Source organism: Convolutriloba macropyga, chromosome 1 (assembly GCF_964194025.1).
Source record: "Convolutriloba macropyga chromosome 1, txConMacr16.3, whole genome shotgun sequence".
Classification (NCBI taxonomy): Eukaryota; Metazoa; Xenacoelomorpha; order Acoela; family Convolutidae; genus Convolutriloba; species Convolutriloba macropyga.
This window is the reverse complement of record NC_134468.1, coordinates 11291644-11312004: the sequence shown is the minus strand read 5'-3', so window position 1 is coordinate 11312004 and position 20361 is coordinate 11291644. Positions and strand designations below refer to the sequence as shown.

The following is a 20361-nucleotide window of genomic DNA, read 5'->3' as shown; positions in this document are numbered from 1 at the left end:
TTTGACTTTTCTTGCCTGTCATGGGACCACTGACTACCCATCCTAATTCTGTTAAGACGGCAAAAGGCTCACTTCGTGTTCCAATCTTATAGTCCAATGGACCTTGGATTTCGTAGGCATCCTGTCCAAGTATGATGCCTACTTCCATCAGGTTGAATGATCTGTTAGTGAGAACATTCAGGTGTCTGAATTTGTTCTTCAGTTCCTTGTAATCATAGGTTGTGTTTCCCAACGAGATTGATGGGTGTGCAAACGCTTCCATCGAATGCACCTTTGAATGTAGTCCCTTTATTGTGATAGGAACCTTCTCTGTCCTCAAATCTTGCGTCCCATGTATGCCAGCTATGTTTAAGGTAACGTCCGTGCCTTTGGCTTGTAGTTGATCCTTAACACTTTGATCGATGAATGATACTGTTGAACCACTATCGAGGAAAGCGTAGGTAGTCAACCTGTTACCCCCACTCTGAACCGATACCGGAACTATTTGAAGAAAACTAGTAACTTGGTTACTCTGGTTGATTGTTGCTGCGCTTACGTTAACTGCGTGACTACCCTCGTCCATTTGGTTTTCTGAGTGTAGCAGTCTGTTGTGCTTTTTGGTACATCCATTTATACCGCACGGGTGGACTTTACAATCTTTGATTGCATGCGCTTTCCCCAGACATCCATAACATAAGCGTTCTTTTCTCACTGCTGCATAGCGATCGGTGACATTCATATTCTTAAATATTGGACAGTTCCATATTTTATGAGTGCCATCCGCTAGTGGACAGTGGTTGTTTTGCGTCTGCTTGGTTTCTTGCAGGTTTTAACTTGCACTGAAGTTCGATGTCTTCGAGAATCGTTTTTCTCTATTTGTGTTGCGTCGATCTTCTTCTTTCTGTTCCCCTTTAAATGATGAAAACCCTTCATGCACGAATGCTATTCGTGATAGCCATTTTTCAAACATGATTAGATCAGGCCAGTCCTCGTCTTTGTCATCGACGTAGAACCACCATTTTTCTTTAAGAACTTGAGGTAGCTTATCAACTGCCATGTACAATGTCGAACTTGATTGCAAATCACCAATATGTTTGTACTCTTTGAGCACGTTCACAAAGTTAGATACAATAACAGAAAAATTAATCAGGCTGGTTGAATCATGAGGTTTTACTTGATTAGCTTTTCGTAGGCTCTCGAGCTGCGCATCTATAATTACATGCGGTCTTCCAAATTTTCTTTCTAAAATGTTCCAGGCAGCACTATAAAACTGTCCAGAATAGCTCATTCCCGAGATTGCAGATTTTGCTTTGCCTGTTAGCAGAGTCTTCAAATGGCTCATTTTCTCTGAGTCGGGAATCATGCGTTTATCTACTGTTGCTATGAACATGCTAGACCACTCCAGCGGGTTTCCGTCAAAATTTTTCAACCTCAATTTTGGTAAACTACTGCTTGAATGTCCAGTGTTGTAGTGCCTTCCAGCTATCGGCGATATATCCCGCTCTTCAGCACTTACTGAGCGTTCACGAGAGTTTGGGTACCATGGGTAATGCCTATGCTTATTCCGTTCAGGGCTGACGTCGAAGCGAGCTCTTGGTCGAATTGGTGTTTGCGTGTCGTTCATCGAATTCGCCCACTCCGAGACATCTCTCCCTTTTGGGGTCCAATTGAAAGGTGACTTGCCACGCGCCTTAGTCGATTGAGAACGTAAGTCATCTTTCTCCAATGCTGTTCTTTGCAATTGGCGCTCTAGGTCTCGCTCCTTTTGCCGAAGCTGATGTTGCATCTCCAGTTCTTTCATTTGCATTTCTAGCTCCAACCTCTTTCGATCAAATTGTGCTCGTTCGATTTGCAACTTTCTTTCGAATTCAATTTCGAATTCCTTCATTCGTTCTTCAACCCGACGTTTCACTGAAGATGTTTCCGAAACGTTCTCTGTATCCTGATTGATTGTCTGCACGATTCGTGTAACCGTATTCGTCGTTGCATAGCTTGTGCTATCATGGTTTTGGTTAAACTCTGGAATTCCAACGTTTTGTTCTATCTGATGCACATTATTCGCAGGCGGTTGCTCTCCATTGGCATGAAGAGTTGACTGGCTTTGCTGGCTTGACATGTTTGTCTCTCCGTGGATATACGGTAACCACTCTGCGTTCAAATATTGAAAGTATTTTTCTGTGTCAAGTTTGCGTTTTAAAGAAATATCTTGGTCTCGGAGAGTCTCAGATTTCTTATTCACGAGTTTTTGAACGCTGTCGTCCAATTGCAGTATCTGCTGATAAAGAGTCTTGAGCTTGCTTGGTCGATCTAGATTCTTAATGAGCTCAAAACCTTCTTCCTGTTTCTCAATCCAGTTGTTTCGCAAATTGTTGATCTGACGATCCAAAACGCTTTGACTCTGTGACGGAGTCACTTCTTGTGTACTTCGGGACTGCAGCTTGAATCTCTACAGTGCTTTTGTTTATTTGCTATAATTAAGCCTTGCTATTCAACTTCTAAAGCACTTTGCCTAATTGGCTTTGCGTCGTTGGATTGCCTGTTGAGTTTTGTTCTCGTTCGTCGATGACTTCGTCACTTCGACTGTTGGGTTGGACAGCAGTTTATTCCACTGTCCGGGTCGGCGGACCGAATGTAACGGCTGCTCTCCTTGTGTTTCACAAAGAAAGTTTTACACCGCCCAGTTCGTTCTGAGTGGTTACAAAATCTGTCCGGATAATTCGTTTATGCAGTTCGCTTTTGTAACTGTATATCCGCTCTGCTGCACTTACAGTTGCATTAACTATTTTAGTTCGTAACTATTCGCTGATCTTAGTTTTTTCAACTATCAATTTGAACTGGGTTGCTACAGATCACACAATACGGAATCTCTTTATGTATACCAGTTCAATCCGATAGAAAAAACAAATCGAAGACAAAGATATATGTCTAAGACCGGTTTGTGCAAAAATATTTAAATTTAAACCTAAGTTGGCTTTTGCTGTTTGTACTCACAAGTTGAGAATACCAGAAGCTGGGGTTGTAGCAGTTGAATTTCAGCTCCAATAATCCGTTGATGCAAGACGCAGTAACAAAATTTAACTGCTCAAGAATAATATTTTGAATACAAGACACAGTAACAATTTACTGCTCAGGAATATTTCTAGTTCAAGACACAGTAACACTTTATTTACTGCTCAAGACAATTTGTTTTGCAATCTTTTGCTGAGTTATACTTTCAGCCGTTTTCTGCGGCTACTACGTTGAGTTCTGTGTGTTGCTTTTGTTATTTCCCCCTTTTCTCTTTTTTCTCACGTGACAAACTGTAACTAGAACTAGAACTATAACTATTAAATGACTAGGACAACAGAAAATGTTTTGTTTCTATTTTCCCGCCTACGCAAGCTTAGCGAGCTCAGCTCCAAGAAGATGAAATATGTCCATCTGTAGAATTTTATGTTAGTTAGTTTTTTGTTAATTGCTCTCAAACGAAGTTTGTAGAAATTATATTAGTGCTGTCGGTCATTTTTTATGCGATTTTTCACTTGACCGATTTTTTGTCTGACACTTTTGACTTTTCGTCCTCAAAAACGGGATAAACATGTAGCGCCCAGCGGGCATTAAGTGCTCTTAGAGCCTTTCAGCTGTTTCAGCTCAAACTGCTTTGGAGACTTCTACTTATACTTATGGTGTGAAGGGCGGTTCTTAGAGGTTTAGACACCCCCCTCCCCCCCCAACCCAGTGGTGCCCCCCATCAGCCCCCGGTGCACCCCACCCTCGTCGCTAGCTACTGACGAAGCCAACCGCTCGCCGGTCGTTTGAGAGCAATTCACCCGACGTTAGTCGATTATGTTTGTTGTTTTAGGCCATCGCCAGTTCAAACAACGGAGCGAAAGCCGCACACTCCGATCAAAGAAGTGAGTATAAATTTTATCAGCAACCTTTGCTAGACTTAAGAAATCACTGTACCAGATAAATAGTCAGCATTCACTAACATTGAAAACTCACTTTGATCAGATTCTAATTTTGATGCGACTTGATTATTTACTTTTATTTTTATAGATTAGCCGAGAAAGCTCCGGAACCACATTATTTTGAATCAATCGATGTTCGTTTACAAAATCAAACTTGTTAATTTTAGAAGCTAACAAAATTGTATTAATAGTCATGAATATACGTAAAGAAGCGTTCGTTACAATTTGCATGTACCAAAAGTCGTACATGTTATTCACGTTTCATGTGAGTTTTGATCTTTTCGCAACTTCGATGTTATGACATGAAGGTCTTTTTATTATCGAAAGAATTTGAAACTTTTGAGGTTCAAATTCGAAATATCTATGGACAATGTCAATTGTAAAATTTGTAATCTTGCAGTATTCATGCTCTTTCCGAAAGGTCAATGTTTGTTTAATTTTGCTCTTTTTGTTTCAGACTAACTTGGCGGGCGAACCCTCCTTAATTGATTAGTTAACGTTTTTTAACCAGTAAGTACAATTTCTGTTATCAATTTAGTTATCATGGTCAATTTTAGACTATGACAACCCCCCAACCCCACCCCCACCTTAACACCCACCCCCTCCCCCTTTGATCTTGGGGAATACGCAAACAGCTCCTCATTTTAATCGGGGGATAGTCAAACATGAAAATTTGGAGGAGTTAAAGGCTTGAACGCTGGTCATGGCAATCTACTCCGATGGATGTTTTTGGTCTAGGCTCAGATTATTGGTTCTCCGAACAATCTATTCGTCGCTGACTGAGGAAATAAGGGTTGATCAAAAATTAAATTGAGTACATATTCCGTGGCGAAATATTTGTGGCGTTCTATAAATTACCCCGATGTACATGAAAATGGGAAGAAATTCGTCTATTTAATAGCCGCCGTCAGCCTCTCAACGGCTATTATTTAGGCGCTCTCCTTTTTACAATCCCTGAATTGGACTCTATTGGGGCTCTCTGTCTTTTCACAATCTAAGAATTGGATTGTATTGGTGCCCTGTCTTTTTACAATCCAAGAGTTAGATTGTATTGGTGCTGTCTTTTTTTGTAAGATGTTTAATTGTTCTCAAACGAAATTGAAAGCAATTATATTATTCCTGTTGGTCTTTTCTATACCATTTTTCGCTTGACCGATTTTTCGTCGGACCCATTTGACTGTTCGTCCTTAAAAACGAGATAAACAGGTAGCGTCTATATCTGTACACAATGTTTTCGATGACTGTTTTAAGAGCCATATGTTTTGGAAATCCAAACAAACCCAAATTTTCACACTAATTTTCACAATTTTTTTCAAGCTTTGAAAATTTTTGTCATTTTTTTGAGTTTTTTTCAGCCCTAGGTGTCAAGGAACCTCCTCTAGGGTTTGGTAATAGATTTCTGCAGTTTCTAGTGGTAATGGAATGGTTATCAACTTTTTACCATCACGATTTTTAGCATTTTTCTTTATAAAACTTGCAATTTTTAACTTTTTGACATTTATTGTCATTAAAGTTTTTCCTTGATAATAAGTTACTGAAAAATCTTTATTTGCCATGGAAGTTTTCAACTTTTTAATATCACAATTTTCAGCAGTTTTTTTTTAATAGAACCTGCAATTGTTTTCAATTATATTAGTCTTCTTGGTCTTTTTTACGCGCTTTCTCGCTTGATCGATTTTTTGTCTGACCTATTTGACTTTTCGTCCTTAAAAACGGGATAAACTGGTAGCGCCCAGTGGGTATAAGTTTCGTTAAATGCCCTCAGCCGCGTTGAGTAGTACTTCAAGTGATTAGTTTGCTGAAGCTACCAGGAAGGCAGTAGTTTAAGGTTAAAAGATCATTTTTTAGGAGTTTTTGAGCCCAAAATGTTGCAATTTTCATGTTTGCCATTTTTTGAATTTTTTTGACAGATGAGTCCACAACTGAAGCTGGTTTAAGTTTGATAAAGGTCTTCTGCAAGACACGTACTTTTTGTGACGGTTTTAAGAGTTTATTAACATTTCTAAATCGTTTCTAGGGTAGGTCTTTTGCTGTTGTTTTTTGAATTATTTGTTCTACCAGTCGGAAATTGAGATTTGTGAAAGTTGATAAAGATCTTTTGCAAGACATAATTACCTTTTATGACCATTTTGTGAGGTATATCTTCCAAACATAAACGCAAATTTATACTAATTTTTACAATTTTCTCAAATGTTTTGTTTTTTTTTTTCAGCCCTAGGTGCCAAGGAACCTCTTCTAGGGTAGGATAATAGGTTACCCCTTAGTCATGAATATACGTAAAGAAGCGTTCGTTACAATTTGCATGTACCAAAAGTCGTACATGTTATTCACGTTTCATGTGAGTTTTGATCTTTTCACAACTTCGATGTTATGACATGAAGGTCTTTTTATTATCGAAAGAATTTGAAACTTTTGAGGTTCAAATTCGAAATATCTATGGACAATGTCAATTGTAAAATTTGTAATCTTGCAGTATTCATGCTCTTTCCGAAAGGTCAATGTTTGTTTAATTTTGCTCTTTTTGTTTCAGACTAACTTGGCGGGCGAACCCTCCTTAATTGATTAGTTAACGTTTTTTAACCAGTAAGTACAATTTCTGTTATCAATTTAGTTATCATGGTCAATTTTAGACTATGACAACCCCCCAACCTCACCCCCACCTTAACACCCACCCCCTCCCCCTTTGATCTTGGGGAATACGCAAACAGCTCCTCATTTTAATCGGGGGATAGTCAAACATGAAAATTTGGAGGAGTTAAAGGCTTGAACGCTGGTCATGGCAATCTACTCCGATGGATGTTTTTGGTCTAGGCTCAGATTATTGGTTCTCCGAACAATCTATTCGTCGCTGACTAAGGAAATAAGGGTTGATCAAAAATTAAATTGAGTACATATTCCGTGGCGAAATATTTGTGGCGTTCTATAAATTACCCCGATGTACATGAAAATGGGAAGAAATTCGTCTATTTAATAGCCGCCGTCAGCCTCTCAACGGCTATTATTTAGGCGCTCTCCTTTTTACAATCCCTGAATTGGACTCTATTGGGGCTCTCTGTCTTTTCACAATCTAAGAATTGGATTGTATTGGTGCCCTGTCTTTTTACAATCCAAGAGTTAGATTGTATTGGTGCTGTCTTTTTTTGTAAGATGTTTAATTGTTCTCAAACGAAATTGAAAGCAATTATATTATTCCTGTTGGTCTTTTCTATACCATTTTTCGCTTGACCGATTTTTCGTCGGACCCATTTGACTGTTCGTCCTTAAAAACGAGATAAACAGGTAGCGTCTATATCTGTACACAATGTTTTCGATGACTGTTTTAAGAGCCATATGTTTTGGAAATCCAAACAAACCCAAATTTTCACACTAATTTTCAATTTTTTTCAAGCTTTGAAAATTTTTGTCATTTTTTTGAGTTTTTTTCAGCCCTAGGTGTCAAGGAACCTCCTCTAGGGTTTGGTAATAGATTTCTGCAGTTTCTAGTGGTAATGGAATGGTTATCAACTTTTTACCATCACGATTTTTAGCATTTTTCTTTATAAAACTTGCAATTTTTAACTTTTTGACATTTATTGTCATTAAAGTTTTTCCTTGATAATAAGTTACTGAAAAATCTTTATTTGCCATGGAAGTTTTCAACTTTTTAATATCACAATTTTCAGCAGTTTTTTTTTAATAGAACCTGCAATTGTTTTCAATTATATTAGTCTTCTTGGTCTTTTTTATGCGCTTTCTCGCTTGATCGATTTTTTGTCTGACCTATTTGACTTTTCGTCCTTAAAAACGGGATAAACTGGTAGCGCCCAGTGGGTATAAGTTTCGTTAAATGCCCTCAGCCGCGTTGAGTAGTACTTCAAGTGATTAGTTTGCTGAAGCTACCAGGAAGGCAGTAGTTTAAGGTTAAAAGATCATTTTTTAGGAGTTTTTGAGCCCAAAATGTTGCAATTTTCATGTTTGCCATTTTTTGAATTTTTTTGACAGATGAGTCCACAACTGAAGCTGGTTTAAGTTTGATAAAGGTCTTCTGCAAGACACGTACTTTTTGTGACGGTTTTAAGAGTTTATTACCATTTCTAAATCGTTTCTAGGGTAGGTCTTTTGCTGTTGTTTTTTGAATTATTTGTTCTACCAGTCGGAAATTGAGATTTGTGAAAGTTGATAAAGATCTTTTGCAAGACATAATTACCTTTTATGACCATTTTGTGAGGTATATCTTCCAAACATAAACGCAAATTTATACTAATTTTTACAATTTTCTCAAATGTTTTGTTTTTTTTTTCAGCCCTAGGTGCCAAGGAACCTCTTCTAGGGTAGGATAATAGGTTACCCCTTAGTCATGAATATACGTAAAGAAGCGTTCGTTACAATTTGCATGTACCAAAAGTCGTACATGTTATTCACGTTTCATGTGAGTTTTGATCTTTTCACAACTTCGATGTTATGACATGAAGGTCTTTTTATTATCGAAAGAATTTGAAACTTTTGAGGTTCAAATTCGAAATATCTATGGACAATGTCAATTGTAAAATTTGTAATCTTGCAGTATTCATGCTCTTTCCGAAAGGTCAATGTTTGTTTAATTTTGCTCTTTTTGTTTCAGACTAACTTGGCGGGCGAACCCTCCTTAATTGATTAGTTAACGTTTTTTAACCAGTAAGTACAATTTCTGTTATCAATTTAGTTATCATGGTCAATTTTAGACTATGACAACCCCCCAACCTCACCCCCACCTTAACACCCACCCCCTCCCCCTTTGATCTTGGGGAATACGCAAACAGCTCCTCATTTTAATCGGGGGATAGTCAAACATGAAAATTTGGAGGAGTTAAAGGCTTGAACGCTGGTCATGGCAATCTACTCCGATGGATGTTTTTGGTCTAGGCTCAGATTATTGGTTCTCCGAACAATCTATTCGTCGCTGACTAAGGAAATAAGGGTTGATCAAAAATTAAATTGAGTACATATTCCGTGGCGAAATATTTGTGGCGTTCTATAAATTACCCCGATGTACATGAAAATGGGAAGAAATTCGTCTATTTAATAGCCGCCGTCAGCCTCTCAACGGCTATTATTTAGGCGCTCTCCTTTTTACAATCCCTGAATTGGACTCTATTGGGGCTCTCTGTCTTTTCACAATCTAAGAATTGGATTGTATTGGTGCCCTGTCTTTTTACAATCCAAGAGTTAGATTGTATTGGTGCTGTCTTTTTTTGTAAGATGTTTAATTGTTCTCAAACGAAATTGAAAGCAATTATATTATTCCTGTTGGTCTTTTCTATACCATTTTTCGCTTGACCGATTTTTCGTCGGACCCATTTGACTGTTCGTCCTTAAAAACGAGATAAACAGGTAGCGTCTATATCTGTACACAATGTTTTCGATTACTGTTTTAAGAGCCGTATGTTTTGGAAATCCAAACAAACCCAAATTTTCACACTAATTTTCACAATTTTTTTCAAGCTTTGAAAATTTTTGTCATTTTTTTGAGTTTTTTTCAGCCCTAGGTGTCAAGGAACCTCCTCTAGGGTTTGGTAATAGATTTCTGCAGTTTCTAGTGGTAATGGAATGGTTATCAACTTTTTACCATCACGATTTTTAGCATTTTTCTTTATAAAACTTGCAATTTTTAACTTTTTGACATTTATTGTCATTAAAGTTTTTCCTTGATAATAAGTTACTGAAAAATCTTTATTTGCCATGGAAGTTTTCAACTTTTTAATATCACAAATTTCAGCAGTTTTTTTTTAATAGAACCTGCAATTGTTTTCAATTATATTAGTCTTGTTGGTCTTTTTTATGCGCTTTTTCGCTTGATCGATTTTTTGTCTGACCTATTTGACTTTTCGTCCTTAAAAACGGGATAAACTGGTAGCGCCCAGTGGGTATAAGTTTCGTTAAATGCCCTCAGCCGCGTTGAGTAGTACTTCAAGTGATTAGTTTGCTGAAGCTACCAGGAAGGCAGTAGTTTAAGGTTAAAAGATCATTTTTTAGGAGTTTTTGAGCCCAAAATGTTGCAATTTTCATGTTTGCCATTTTTTGAATTTTTTTGACAGATGAGTCCACAACTGAAGCTGGTTTAAGTTTGATAAAGGTCTTCTGCAAGACACGTACTTTTTGTGACGGTTTTAAGAGTTTATTACCATTTCTAAATCGTTTCTAGGGTAGGTCTTTTGCTGTTGTTTTTTGAATTATTTGTTCTACCAGTCGGAAATTGAGATTTGTGAAAGTTGATAAAGATCTTTTGCAAGACATAATTACCTTTTATGACCATTTTGTGAGGTATATCTTTTGGTATTCCAAACATAAACGCAAATTTATACTAATTTTTACAGTTTTCTCAAATGTTTTGTTTTTCAGCCCTAGGTGCCAAGGAACCTCTTCTAGGGTAGGATAATAGGTTACCCCTTAGTTTCTAGCGGTAATGGAATGGTTTTGTGAACATTTTAACATCACTAATTTCGGCAGTTTTTTTATAACAGCCGGAGGGTCCAGGAAAACTCGATCTAGATTTTGTTAACTGTTTACTAAAATTTTTTTTTATAACAGCCGGAGGTTCCAGGAAAACTCATCTAGGTTTTGTTAACTGTTTACTAAAACTTTTTATTTGCAATATAATGGTTTTCAAATTTTTGATGAAACGTCTTTCGAATTTTTTGCTGGACCAGTCTGAAATTGAGGTTTGTAGAAGTTGATGGAGGTCTTTTGCCAGACATAATTACTTTTTTCGACAATTTTGTGAGCTTATACGTTTAAGTACGCAAAACATAAACATGCAATTTTTTTCTTCTCATTATTGAAGTTTTTTGAAAGTTTTTGTCATTTTGTGTTATTTAAGCCCTAGGTGCCAAGGAACCTCCGCAAGGGTTTGATATTAGGTTACTGCATAGTAGCAATTTTTTGAAAAAAAACTTGCAATTTTTATGAAAATTTTTTTGTTATTTTTTGTTTTGGTGCGCCTTTGGACAAGGAACCTCCTCTTGATTTTGGTAATATGGTACCGCATAGTTTCTAGTGGTAACAGAATGGTTTTCAACATTTTAATGTTTTGATGAAACTTGCAATTTTTTGCAATATCTTTTCATCTAGCCCCTGTTCGATGGGTTCGACAGTAGATTACTGCATGTTTGTAGAGCCAATGGAAGTGTATTCAACATTTTATTAAGCATTTTTTGCTATTTTTGTGAGATAGAATTTTTTCTTTTTGGCAGCTCTGAAATTTATCATGTTCCTAATTTATTGATCTTTATGGGCCAGTGAAAGTTTTCCTAGGCTTGAAATTGGGTTATTGGGTAATTTCTGAAGACAAAGGAAGGCTCTGACGATATTAATATTACCAATTTTAGCAATTATATTAATAAAATTTGATTTTTTGAAATTTTATCGAGTGTATCGATCTTCAAGGGCAAATAAAATTTTTGAAAGTCTTGCTGATGGGTCACTAACTAGATTTGAAAGGCAGGAAACAAAAATGATTTCGAACATATTATTTTTGCAAAATTTATAATTTTTGAAATGTTTTTTTTTTTTAATTTTTCCCTTAATTTTCTATCTTCAGTTCTTCGTTTTTGTGTGGCCAATTAACCCCTTTGAAGACTTGTTCGTTGCTTAATGGGTATTTTTAAGTGGATAAATTTTGACCTTCAAGATAAAAGCCCATGACTTCATGAGTAAAAGCCATGATTTTATTTTTGCTTAGTTTGTTTGGTTGTTTTAGTTTCTCCAATTTTGGGACAGTTTGCTTTTTTGGCCCCAACGTTAATTGATACGCTGAGCTTTCTTATTCAATTCTTTGGATTGTATTTCAGGACTTGTCCTGCTTTGTTTATTTTTTGTAAGATGTTTTCACACATTTTTCAATTACTTTGATCTCTCAAAACGGGATAAACGTGTTATGCACAGTGGGCATTAAGTTTCAATAGAAGCCCACAGCTGACTTTAGTAGTCCTTCTGGTGCCTAGAGCCGTGCAGCTGCTGAAAAGTCCTTAATACACGGTTAAAAGGTTTAGAGCAAAATAGTGCAACTTTTTTGAAGTTTTTTGTCGTTTCTCATGTTTTTGTTTGATAAGTTACAAAGTTGATAAATAGCTCTAACCGGATATGATTACTTTTTTATGACCTTTTTATGAGCTATATGCTTTGTACTGTAAACATAAACACGCAAAGTGATACTAATTTTGCTATTTTTTGCAAGTTTTTTTAAAGTTTTTTCATTTTTGCTGTTTTCAGCCATAAAACCTCCTCAAGAGGTTGATTATTGGTAATAGTTTGCTAAGTTCTTTTGGGCAACTGAATTACTTTCGACATTTTATTATCACAAATATTTGCAATTTTTTGAAATTTGTAATTTTTTTCAAGTTTTTTAAAGTAATTGTCTTTTGTTCAGTTTATCTTGATTAAGTGGCCAGGTAACCTCCTCTAGGGTTTGCTAGTACCTACTGCATAGTTGCTAGGGGCAATGAAATGGTTTTCAATTTTTGAATATTAAAAAATTACTGCAATTTTTGGTTAATTTCTAAAATTTCAAGTTTTTTCAAAATTATTCTCGAGTTCCTAGTTTATCGATCTTTTTAGCCAGTGGAACTTTTAAGAGCATGAAATTGGGTTATTGTAACATTTGGTTAAAATTTGCTTTTCAAATTTTTTCAATCCCTATTGGCCCTTAAATCTCTTTCAAGGTTTGCCGGTGGGTTAATAGTTTATTTAAATGGATAACTTTCTCAGTTTATTGATAATTACGGGCCAATGAAACTTTGTTAAGACTTGTAGATGGGTCATTGGACAGATTCGAGAGACAAAAAGTTGGTTTTGAACATTAAAATATTGCAAAAAGAATTTTCATTGAAATTTTAATTTTTTATCACTATTGGCTCTTTAACCTCTTCCGAGGTTCGCCGGTGGGTTAATAGTACTATTTGAATGAATAAAAGTTTCAAGAGGTTAGGGTTAAAACTTAAGAGTTTTAGCAATGATTGTATTTTTGTTCAGTTTGTTTGATTTTAGTTTCTCAACTTTTGAGATTGTTTTTCTTTTTGGCTGGCATTGTTCAATTGACCTGCTGGTCAGATGCTTTAGTTCTGAAATTTTCATTCAATGCCTTGGATTGTAGTTCAGGACTTTTCTGCTGTTTGTTAATATTCGCTTTACCTTTTGATCTCGTTTTTCTGTTTTTTATCAGTCACGATTTTCACGCTTGACTTCTGACTTATCTCACTCACTGTTTCAATTGAATGGATTCTATTTTTTTTCACGCATAGTATTGCGAAATGTAATGAATACGATAAACGGCAAAAGAACAAAATCAAAAGAAACGGTATAAACCGATAAAGCCCAGTCATTAACTCTTAGTGCATTAGGTTATCAAAGTTCATTAGAGCAATTTCTCGCGCTAATGACTTTATTACTAATGACATTATTATTAATGACATTATTACTAATGACATTATTAAGCTGACTAGCTTTCAGTTTAGAAGCTGAATTAAGTACAGTTTTAGAATATAACTGAAACTGTACAGCGAATTAGGACACTTTTTTGAACTTAGGAGAAAATTAGTCAATTTTTATCTCTTCCTACCAATTTCTGTTTCAATCCCGATGTGCGTCAACGGCGGCTGTTTTCCGGCAATTTGCTGGCTATGTTTAGTTGAGAATTTTGCCACAAGTATCTTTGTCTGTTGTTGTTTTAATTATAAGATTATAATCTTAAAAATGATTGAAAAATATAATTTCACTGCTCTTATTGATTTCACTGCGCTATAATTTGACTGAAGACAGCCGATTGTTTAAATCTTGAGGCATGGAAATTAAATTTCCTCCGGTAAATGTTGTCAAGAAAATAAAGGTCAGCTCAACAATAATGCATTTTAAAATCAGCAGTGTGTCTCAATGCTAGTTTGGTGAAGGAAATGTTTTCGAATTTTCCGTTGAACTGAAAAGGGCTGGAATTAATTCAACTCGTACTATTTTTTAGTTGAAGTTTAATTTTTTTTAGTCAAAAGGCAGTTGATATTTTAAGTTATGCGAATAAAAAACGCAGGGAAAAATGTATGCAGTTCATAAGTTGATAAATGGACTAAATTTCAAGAATGATCAGCGTTATTAAATTTTGTGACATGGTTGAATTTTGGTGTGGTCTGTATTTGCTGATGCATTTGATCTCAAACTGATTCATGAAACGCTACTCTAATAGCGTCGAGTATCTGAGCATTTTATTGGTCTTCTGAGCATCTGACTTTTTGTCCTCAAAAACGGGATGAACAGGTGAAGTCCTAAGGGCAATTGGTCGGTTAGCTGCTCTCTGGAGGTTTACTAGTCTCTAACTGTACAAATCATCTCATTAATGCACCCCCCCTTTTTAATTGCTCTTGAACGCAGTTCATAGCAATTATTGTAAACGTGTGTGTCTTTTTTTTTATGCAAAATTTTCGCTTGACGGTTTTGACTTTTCGAGTGACTTTTACGCTCTTGACTTTTTGCATTTCGCGTGATCTAAAATTCTCTCTCAATCACAATTTCAAGCAGCTGAACTCAATTGGCAGCAATTTAATACTAAAAGTCAACTAAAAAGTGCGCCGAAACTGGTGTCATTTTTTACTTTAAATCTTAATAGTGGTATATGTTAATAGTGGTATATATAATAATGTGGTTATTTGAAGCCCACTATAGAACTTCTTAGTCCCATTTAGGCTACCCCCCCCCCCCCCCCCCGACTGAAGCAGGCTGCAATTGATTAGAGCTCCCACTAGTCGTTCAAGAGCAATTCTTCCGACGTTTAGTCGGTTATGTTTGTGATGTGTCCCCCTGTGAGGGAAACTTTAGCTAGCCAGATACTGAATGTTCACTAATTAAGAATCGATTTGAAGCATTTCCGAGGTTTAAAAAATGAAAGGCTACATTTTTTTTTGAAAGACGTACCAACTTATTATGGATTTCGAAAGTTTCGCGCAATTTATCAAAACTTGATTTTTAGGTTATCTTTATGGTTAATCTGTTAAAATATACAGCACTTTTTACTGCAGAAACCCAGGAACTAAATACTTAAAAGGTCTTTGCCGAAATTTTTAACCTTTTTTGCGTTTATATCAATTAAACTTTGATGAACTTAAATTCGGTCTGCTTGCCTTTGGATATTGTGCAGCTCGCTGATCAACAATTGGTTAGAATTGTCTGTGAGGTAAAAATTGCAACTTAATTGAATCCAATAAGCAACAAAATGTGGGTAGCTGAGCAGTTATCCGAATGTTTGGTTTTCAGTGTACTTTTAGAGCTAATATTTTTGTCAAAATAAAAGTCAACATATACAAACCTTGCAGTGGCCCGTTCTTAGATTATCAAGTTGTTTTTTGTTTCAATTTGAACTTCGGTAAGTTTAATCAACAGCCACTAATTTTGGCGACCTTCTTTATGCTAACTTTGAAACTTCATAAACTGGTTTTCCATTTATCAACGAATGAACAGCGCTGGCCATTAAAGAAAATTCCGATTTTTTCATTTGCTCTCAAACAATGTTTGCAGCAATTATATTGGTGTTGGTGGGGGTTTTCAGCTAGCTGCTGACGCTCGCCAGTCGTTTGAGCAGTTTGCCCGACGTTAGTCAGTCACCGACGTAACGTGTTTTATTGGGAGTAAATTGGGAATAATGCAGATGAGAGGGATTGGAAATGTGTCTGAGCACATCACCGAGTAACCGGATTAGCTTTGACTGTTATTGATCGTTTCCTAGTTGATTTTAATCCTGTCCTTATTGTGAAAATTTGCTTCTTCATTCAGTTTTCTGCAATTTGTCTGCACGTAGTTTTAATTTTTTTTTGCTGCCTTTCAAGTGGAACAACGGTAAAGAAATCGAGAAAGCGCTGTAGGCTTGTCTAACAATGTTTAATTAAATTTTGTTAATTCACCGTAGCGGCCGAATTGTCCTCTTGTTAGAAATTAAGAGATATTTCTCTTTGAGTCGGTTGTCGCGTTGATCTTCGCGCTTTGTTTTTCTATTTGGTTTTCGTAGTTATTGCATTGGGCGTGTGCAGCAATTTTGTGTCGTTTCTCTTTTTAATGAATGATTTAATTATCTCTTTCACTAATTCAGACGGTATTTGCACTGAATTGAGGTGCCAATTTATCCTCGAAGCAGTTTCAAGTGAGTCGATGCTGTCATTTTCAATCAGTCAATTTCCTGTCATTTTCAATCAGTCAATTTATCTTTCAATAATTTCAAGACTATGATGCGTAGCTATATTTGGGAGCTTATCTAATCAAGATTTGATTATTTGTTGCGTTTATTTGCTTCGCTTTATATCCCATTTAGTTGATTGTACCGAGTAAACTGAAACGGTTTCGACTATATTGTTGATGGGTTAACGTCATTCTAATTTTGGCTGTGACGTTGTTGCTATTCGATGTTATTACCATTAAGCATTTTCTCTTCGTACATTTTATCAATTGTAATTAAAATGCTCTTTCCATTCGTGATTACTGTTCGTGATTATTTTCTGTCTGACGTTTTTGTTCTGTCGTATTCCAATTTAACCCTCTTAAAATGTCAACTATACAGGCTTTGTTTTTTCCCATTGAACCGTTTTTAAGCCCGTAGCTATTTTTAATTTGTTAATGTGGTGTGAATTCATAAAATGTAATTTTGAAATGCGAATTTTCAAGTGATAAATGTAAAAATATTACGTAATTGTTATTTGTGGGAATTCGCGTTGCTTATGTTAAATTCCCAGTATTCATGTCAAGACATATATGTTGTGACTTTGTAGTAATTATATTAGTCCTGTCTTTTTTTATGCGATTTTTCGCTTGACCGATTTTTCGTCCTCAAAAACGGGATAACAGGTAGCGCCCAGCGTGCATTAAGTGCTCTTAGAGCCTTTCAGCTCTGTTTCAGCTCAAACTGTTTTGGAGACTTAAACTTATACTTATGGTGTGAAGGGCGGTTCTTAGAGGTTGAGACATCCCCCCCCCCCCCTGTTGACCCCCCACCCCCACTATTGCCTCCACCCCTCACCGCGCTGTTGCCCCCCCCCTCCAACCCAGTGTTGCCCCCCCATCAGCGCCCGGTGCACCCCCCCCCCCCCGTGGCTAGCTACTGACGAAGCCAACCGCTCGCCGGTCGTTTGAGAGCAATTCGCTCGACGTTAGTCGGTTATGTTTAATAGCCGCGAAGACATAGCTGAGGTTTTACCGGAAGTACTTTTTGTTCAGGCTGCATTTTGACCTAATGGTGAAAGTGAGCAAAATTTCCGTGCGAACTAACTTTTTCTGAGCAATAGTAGTTTTTGTTCATGCGCTGCGTTCAGGGAAGGACAAGAGTTTTTGACTTTGAAAAGAGTTTTGAGAGATTGGCGCATATAGATGACAGATTTTAGCCGTGTTTTCGTCAATTTGGGCCAAGTTTTTTATTGTAACTTGTTTTTTGTAGAAGTAAATTTGTATAGATGCCGCATGCATATGTGCGTTTCAATCGCAAAATTGACCCATATTTCTCAATTTTGTTGTCATTTTTGGCTTTTTTCATCAACTTCTTCGTTTTTGGCTCTTTGACCGGTCTTTTTAGTATTACCAAATTAGTACATGTCAACGTCTTTTTGATAAATTTTGAATTGGATGTCTCTTTTTGCCGTGAAGTGTTTTTGTTTTATAAAATTGTACAATTACTAATCCAAATAGTTTTTTTTTGATTTTCAAAAATTGCTATTTAGTTTTTTTAATCTTATTCACAATGTATGTATTTTCAACATTCTGGCTTTTTTCTTTCTAACATTCGCCTGAGACCTATAGTTCTAATCGCCTTGACTTAATAAAATGGAAAATTATCGATTTGATCTAATAGTTTTTGTCTTTTTCCTTAGAATTTTTGAAGTTTTTTGTTTATAACTGATTTTTTCAACATAATAGGTCACTGAGGTTTTGCTAGCTACACTTTTACAAATTTTGAGTAACACTTTTTCTGTCAATAGGGCTTGGTTTTGGTTACATACTTGGTTTTAGTTTTATCGCGTTCATTGTGATTTGAAGCAAAGTGTATTTAGTTAACAATTGATTTCTTTTTTTATGTTGTATAATAGTGTTTCGATTGAGAGAACCTAAACAAATTGTTGAATATGGTAAAAAAAATGTTTGCCATTTCTTGCAGTGTTCAAATTTTTCTTCCAAAATAAAGTTTTGGGAGCCTAACATGGCTTGATTTTTGCTGCTCGCATGCTTTGATGTTTTCAATTGCGTATTAAAAATTTGGCTGGTTTCATATATAAGTATAACGAAATTTTAAGTTCAGTTGGTATTACGGGCTATCTTAATTTTTTGACAGAATTTTTTTTGTTTTTTTGTAGTCACTTAAGTAAAAACCAGCTGATTTAAAAGGTAATTCTTTCACGAAGACGACTCCCCGTGTCGTTTCTGAAATTCTTGCGGCTATGTTTTTTATTTCGTCGGCACAAGATTTTTACGACCATATGACGTCACAATTGCTTCAAATCTGCTTTTTGTTCATCCCTTCATGCAATTTCAACTGAATTGCGTGTGTGACGTCATTTTTCACTCTTAGCGGAGCGAGTTTTTTCATTCGCGTGATTAAGTTTTTGGTTACACTTGCCTTCTTGTGACTTAACCCACTCTCAAAAATGACTTCCGCACTCTAATCGAGTAGTATAGAGTATATACACTCAAATAGAGTATGTCACTCTAATTGAAGGTTATTTAAGAGCTGCTAATAGAAGCAGCAATAAGTTCTGAGATTCTTAGTCAAAACTTAACATCTCAGCCCTTAATAAAAAGTTTTTTTTCGATATCTAATCTTAAGGGGTCTGATCGGTCGAGATCTTATCTTTCGAGATCTGATCTAAGATAATATTCTGTTTAGATTCACAGACTGAATGGTGCTCTCAATCGAAGAATGTTCAGTATAAAAAAGAATTACGCCTCAAATCGCCACCCAAAATTACCTGGACAACGGAAGAACACAAACTGGAAAAACATCTCTTTCGCCATCCTAATTAATCACCACCCCCTTCCATACATACGCGCGTATCAATTATGTGTTATAGCAAACGAACCATACTGTTCAGTACTAATCTGTTCAGTACCATATTCTTTTCTCAGTGTTGCTTTTAGATATAGCCTATAATTTTGTTGCTATTACAAACAATTATACCTCCGACTAACACCCCCCCCCCCCCGCCCGCCCCTACCTTCCACTACGCCGTCCCGGTTTCTTTTTCGCCGAGACCAAGATATTGCGGGTCATTCTGCGTCCCATTGAGTAACCCTGATCATCTCATATGTTGTTTTTGTTCATAGCTAGAAAGGATATTGTTTTGATAGCATAGTTCATTATAATTGTTGCAAATTTCATCTATTTCGGTGATGCTAATTTCAAGTTTCCAATATTTAACTATGCATCTTTTGAAGACACCGCGAACTATGATCTCAACCGATTATCAGTTTTTGTCACTCATTTTTTAGAAAGGCGGTGGTGTGCCTTCGTGTTAAAAAGCAACGGCTCTTTATCAATTTATGCAATGAAAATCTTCCTTTTTGACGCTTCAAATCTATTTCGAATAGCATTTTTATGCCTGGAAGCTTTTCGATTGGTGGCGTGTGTAGTATTGGTTTAAATTAACTAACATGAAGTTTACAGGAGAGACGTTCGTTGTTTATTTCCAATCTATCAAATCGAGCTCCTGTCCTATGGCTGTACCATACCATAGAGGATAATCGTCTGATTAAATTTGATGTTCCCAACTATTTACAATTTTAGAGAATGAAATGAAAGTGGGCGTTGAAATTTAATCGACGAGTTATTGTGTTTTAGAGGGCTAATTTAACGACGTGAACAGCAGTGCTCGTGATAAATTTCAGCTATTTTTTGAACCGAAGCATTGCTGTACATTTCGATCATGAAAGAATTCTTACTTTGAGTTGTATGTTAATTTCTTTATGTATTGCTGTTATCAATGCGATAAACTATTTGATTTAGACTATTCAGTAAATCCAAACTTGAGTGGGAAAAATTGGGTGTCGATAGTAATTATTATGATCTAACGTCAATTAAAACAATAAAATGTTTTATTTCCTATTTTTTTCAATGTAAGACTATTCAAGTGGCAGAATTTTGAGAGCATTGGCGCATTTTCGGCTCGCAATTTATTGACTGCTAAAAATCCTAAAAGTTTGACTCAAATTAAATTTTCAAAATTAACTTTTCACCTCAATATGCTATTCAAATTGGAAAAAGAACAAATATAAAATGAGAAGCAAAATCTGATATCATTTTTTTAAAAAATTTCTTTACAAGTTAGGCATTATAACGTTTTTAATTAACAAATTGTGATACAGTTGGTATGCATGCAGCAAAATTACTTACCTAATTGGTAGACAAGGAGGCTCGGTAATGTGCGTACGCACATAAGGTTCAGACCCCGCTCATCCACATTCTTGA

General features: G+C 36.0%; 1 protein-coding gene across 1 annotated transcript in view; it reads left to right on the top strand.

Moving 5' to 3' along the window:
- Positions 1-19998, top strand: part of LOC142334954 (casein kinase I-like) — a 29524-nt gene extending 9526 nt beyond the window's left edge. Inside the window, exons 3-5 of the mRNA XM_075383286.1 lie at positions 3821-3872; positions 4387-4439; positions 18784-19998. Coding sequence (XP_075239401.1) covers positions 3821-3872; positions 4387-4391 — 57 coding nt within the window. The 3' untranslated portion in view covers positions 4392-4439; positions 18784-19998. The remainder of the gene's footprint in view (positions 1-3820; positions 3873-4386; positions 4440-18783) is intronic.
- Positions 19999-20361: the final 363 nt, after the last annotated feature.